Here is a 5,290-nt window from a genome sequence, read left to right on the forward strand (position 1 = left end):
ATTACCAGGACTTCCAAGAAAACCTGAAACTCGCAATCGGAAGTTGGTTGATGGCTCCATTACTGTGAATGCTCTGCAAGCAAAGGGTGCAGTTTCTAATTAACGATCACCATTGAACACAAACACAACATACAAGTGTGTTTATAAATAATTACGCACCCATATTTGGCAAATAAGGTTCGGTTTTCACAATTTCTGAGTTCAATCCTTAACTCAAACGAACCGTTTCTTGTAAACAAATGTAAATTGTCCAATCCTGTTATGATATGTTATGAAAATACAGAACTTAGATTACCAACTCATATGCATGCAGTTAAATACCCATCCAAAATTCTCGACTCTTATTGCCGAATCCCCGCCTGTATTCGTCCCATGTAAAATAGAAATCTTGTTCACCGTTTATTCGTCGCTGGAAAACCTATAAGGAAAAAAAATAATGTCCGCAACCAAATTAAATGAATGAATGTAACTTACTTTATCCTGGCGTGGGCGGAAAACGACAGTCGTTAAAACACGGGTGTACACCTCATGCCAGCCTACGAGTTGTATGTTACTTTGTAGGTGATTGTATGTTACATGTATGTTACTTTGTAGGTGATTATTTTTTTTGATTTTGTTTTATGTATGGCTGATAATTTGGACAACCCATTAGTGACCACTGGGTTGAAGCAATTGCCGTTAAGTGTCTTGCCAAATGACACATACGCCCGTAATGGTAGAAGCGACGAGCCTTGAACTCATTGCTTCTGTGTTACAGGCAGGCGCGCTAACTACTTTCAATTAACAACGTTGAATAACAAACCGTCCATCCACCACCGTCTGTTGTCATATCGCAATAAACTTCAATCAAATTTCCATTCTTATTGATTGTGTAGATCCCACTTTGTCTGTTCCCACCTTCATACACTTGCTTGCAATCGGTTGATATTAAACTGAACATCTCTATTAAAAAAGGTTTAATGCACAGACTACATCGCGCTACGGCGTTGGGCATAATATAATGTATATCGCCATTTTAAAATGCAGCTCATTATTTCATTATTCCTTTTTATTAACTAATCCACCATAGACCGTTTTTATCGCAATTTTTTCATTTAAACCAAGCAGCAGTGTCAGCAATAAAACTGCAAGTGTATATACCACCACAGTATTAATAATTGTTTTAATCCATTAAAAAAAACATTGTTAATGTGTTTGTTTTGTGCACAATGCTGATCATTACTGGTACCCATTACACTGTTAATATTTACTTCCTTTCTCATCGTCCAAAAGTTTCTTGTATTGCTATTATTTAAAACATTGAATGAGCACAGATGTTTTTTTGTAATAAAGTACTGTTATTTTAACAGTATAAAATGTGTTTTACTGTTGTTTTGGCAGTAAATTTTACTGGTTTATCAGTGTATTATACTGTTAGTCCAGTAAAAGTTACTGTGAACCTGCCAGTATTTAGCAAAATTAACAGGTAGTTTTAGGGTAAATTTTACAGTAGGTGAGGTAAAAATTACGCGTAGTCACGTAAAAAGTACTGTTTTTCAGTAAAATCTACTGTAAAACTGGACGTAAATTTTCAGATCTACCGCGAATGTATACGTAAATTTTCGATTGTGAGTGCGGTTTAACGAAAATTATACTGTATTATTAACAGTACTTTGCAAATTTAACAGGGATTTTTACAGTAAAATTAACAGTAACTCACATAAAAACTACGTGAGTCACTGTTAACTTTACTGTAAAAATCCCTGTTAAAATATTCACGTAGACTTCCAGTTTTGGTTGATGTTTACCACGAAATTTACGGTGATTTTAGACGTATTTTCTACGGAAAAACGTAAATTTTACAGTTTCTTTTACATTTTTTTTATTACTTTGAACATACACGTAATTTTTTAACGTGCCACACGTAAAAAGTGCTGCCAGTGCCTTACACAGTAAAAATTTCTAACAGTGTACCTGCTCTGAGTTCAACGACTTGTCTCGACAAAAGCTGAAAAGATTCTCTCCAAGACTCAGAGTCTCCTGGTTCACCTTTTAACCCAGGAGGACCAACATCTCCTTTCAATCCATCGTCGCCAGTGGGACCTCGTTTTCCAGGAGGCCCAGCCTCTCCTTTTTCAGATGACGACTCAGGGCCACAAGATAAGGTGACGTGGCGATCGTTATGTGCCCAAGTCAATGTAAATAAACAAACAAAGCTAATCCAACCGATCATGATATGTTTATAGGGGTATAACAGCTATAATATTAGTAAGTCAGTGAAATTGTAACTACTGATCTAATCAAGCGACATGTATAGGATAGAGGTAGATGGGACACCTTTGGCACATAATATCCAAGTATTCTGATTTTGTTTTAAACAATTAACAACGGTCTATGGGAGTCGTGAAGACGATTTCTTTGAATGTTCTTCGTTTACTATAAGATTCTTTGAATGTTCTTCTTTTACTAAGAAACGGGATGAGAAAATACAGTTAAAAGGTGTCCCATCTTCGACACCCTACATTATAATGGCGCTTGATTAGATTGGCAGTTACATGTTTTTATATTTTATATACTATTATATATTTTCGTAGGGTATATATAACAGCTATAGTGCTGTGGGGTAAGATGGGATACCGTTAAACCCGAAATCCCACATGTCCTTATTGTATTTTAAACATTAACAGCGCTCTCTTTGCGGTCGTGCGGCTACAGTTAAAAAATTCTGTAAATTTAAGAAAAAAGACACAAAATCTACTATAAAGCTAATCCACTATAACAGCCTATTTTTAACAATAGATTCTATCGAAACAGATATAGTACAATGGGGGAAGATGGGACACTTAAGCACATAATGCCAAATATTCCCTAAATCAAAATAGATGACGATTTTTAGGTAATACCACGAATTAGTACTATCATTCCTTTATCAATTGACACCAATTTAATAAAATATAATAAAACACACGAGGAGTTATTTAGCGATCCGCACAACAGGTGAAATTTTACAAATTCGAAAACACACAGGATATAAGACGGGACAGTTTAAAATCATTGTTAATTTTGATTATTAAGTGTATTTGTCAATGGGAATATACGTAGATGACACGAAATAATACTGTACGCTTTGGAAATTAAGTCTAAACATCCTTTTTCTTGTCTTACTGCTATAGTTTTTAACTTGTTACCTATACATTATATTATTGCATAACAATTGGTATTGTTTGAACGTAAATGGGTAATGTTCGAACTTCAATGGATAAATATTGTATCCAACAAGTGTATATGAACTAAATAACAGAAAATTGATTATAACTGTTGATAAAGTTTGTATTTTTGCTACAACTTGGGTATTACTACTCTGTTTTTGGCACAAGCCACTTCTCATAAATTATTACCAAGTTCAAATGACCAAATTTCGAATATATTTTCAAAATATTATCTTTTTATTATATCAGTATCTTATAGTTGAATAACCCCTGAGGTATAAATTACTAAATTAAAAGCAAATCTTTCAAAGTTTGGCAATGAAAACATACAAAACTACAATGTGGGGGAAGATGGGACTCTAATTTGAAATATATTTACATTAGCAGTATTCTGCAACTTGTAGTTAACCTACCGAGTTAAACAGGCTGTGCTAGTTTCTTTGTCATGTAAACTTCATATATATAACGTTAAACCGATATTTTTTTGTTGTTTTTCACACGCAAACTAAAAAAATTCATCAGCTTTACTATGATTTAGCGAGCATTAAAAAATAGCAGCTTACTATTTCGCATTTTTTTACCTGTTCAAAGTATACTGTTTCTATTTGACATATTTTTTTAATATTTAAAAACAGTAATCAGCTTTGACGGGCTCTTTATAAAGTCGTGATAATACTGTCGAATAATTCTGTAACCTTATTCTCCTGATTATCATTAAATGGGGGTCCGTAAAAAGAAAACTAAAAAAAGTCTCGTCTGACAAAGTGTCCCATCTTCCCCCACTCTACTATATTTACTTCAAACTGCCGTCCTATAAACTGGAACCTTCACACTGACTAAACACCGCCTCGTTCGGTGTTTATATACCTTATGGAATATACCGAAACGACTTACAACACTTCGATTTATCGAAAACTCTTGCCTTATATGGAGTTAACATTTTAATTTTCTGCAAAACAACATTTTTTAAAATCGCGCACCAAATATGGAACGATGGTCGTATTTGCTTTACGTGTAATGCTGCAGGCATATTTCTTTCACGGACCGCATATAGCCTTTTTAAACTATACGAACGCTATATTCGGCAATCACGTAAGGACCATTTATAAACCTGGTAATAATTGATAAACATGTTTTTAATACTTCACGATGCTCTAATAAATCACAAAATTACGTGCTAACTTTATTAGATATTTGAAAACTAATGTACACACTTATAAAACTTGACACAAAATGCTCAATAAAGTGCTTGATTGAGCGCATTTTTTCAATCAAGTCGGTTCGTCAGAATCAAATCGGCGTCAAACGTATAGATTCGAGAGAATCTCTCTCGGACCTGAATGCTATAGCATAAATGTGTTGTACTAATAGTCAAACTTATGACATCGCAAAACAAAACATAGACGTCAAGCAAATAAATCCACAGAAATCACATTGGATCGGTTGCATATAAAACAAAAAACCATATATATAGACCTCTATTGAATGTGCTTGTTTTCTCATACAGTTGTTAACAAACAATGGGTTTAAAAACAATTTGCACGAAGCCGTGTGTTGGATCGTAATTTTACACTCGTTCATATTGTCTTTTTTTAAATACCTTGTTTTTGCGGTTTTGAATAAACCTTAATTACGGTGAATATGCATTGTAAGGGAATTAATCGTGTGATGAGTGAAATGTTGGAACAACGGCTTTGAATGACCGCTTGTATTTAAAATGAGGGTAAATTCTTGAGTTAAAATAATAAAAATAAAGAGTTTAGTAATAGTCAACAACAAAATATATAAAACATATAAAATATAAAAAATATACAAAATATACAAAATATACAAAATATACAAAATATACAAAATATACAAAATATACAAAATATACAAAATATACAAAATATACAAAATATACAAAATATACAAAATATTTTTCTGTGGAAATATTACTATATTAAAAATTTAGAAAAATAGTTCTCCGTGTAAAATATTAATATTAATAATTATATAGTAGGATGGGGGAGATGGGACTTCTTTTTACTATCTTTTCTCGCCCCCAATTTATTAGTAAAACCAAAAAAAACACTAAAAGAACTTATAAAAACCACGCCCAT

General features: G+C 33.0%; 2 protein-coding genes across 4 annotated transcripts in view; both read right to left on the reverse strand.

The window, feature by feature from the left end:
- LOC100180773 (ficolin-1-like) overlaps window positions 1-2,335 on the reverse strand; it is a 3,461-nt gene extending 1,126 nt beyond the window's left edge. The window contains exons 1-5 of one of the 2 annotated variants that reach the window (XM_009862177.3): window positions 1,954-2,331; window positions 803-942; window positions 322-418; window positions 160-256; window positions 6-73 (exon numbers count right to left, since the gene is read on the reverse strand). In XM_009862177.3, coding sequence (XP_009860479.1) covers window positions 6-73; window positions 160-256; window positions 322-418; window positions 803-942; window positions 1,954-2,212 — 661 coding nt within the window. In that variant the 5' untranslated portion in view covers window positions 2,213-2,331. Of the gene's footprint in view, window positions 1-5; window positions 74-159; window positions 257-321; window positions 419-802; window positions 943-1,953 lie in introns of both variants that reach the window. The other variant, XM_026837229.1, reaches the window with a different exon arrangement.
- The window catches only part of LOC100176092 (cathepsin L1-like), a 29,400-nt gene that overhangs the window by 13,435 nt on the left and 10,675 nt on the right, over window positions 1-5,290 (reverse strand). The window lies entirely within an intron of this gene.

Source organism: Ciona intestinalis, chromosome 12 (genome assembly GCF_000224145.3).
Source record: "Ciona intestinalis chromosome 12, KH, whole genome shotgun sequence".
In the NCBI taxonomy this organism is placed as follows: domain Eukaryota; kingdom Metazoa; phylum Chordata; class Ascidiacea; order Phlebobranchia; family Cionidae; genus Ciona; species Ciona intestinalis.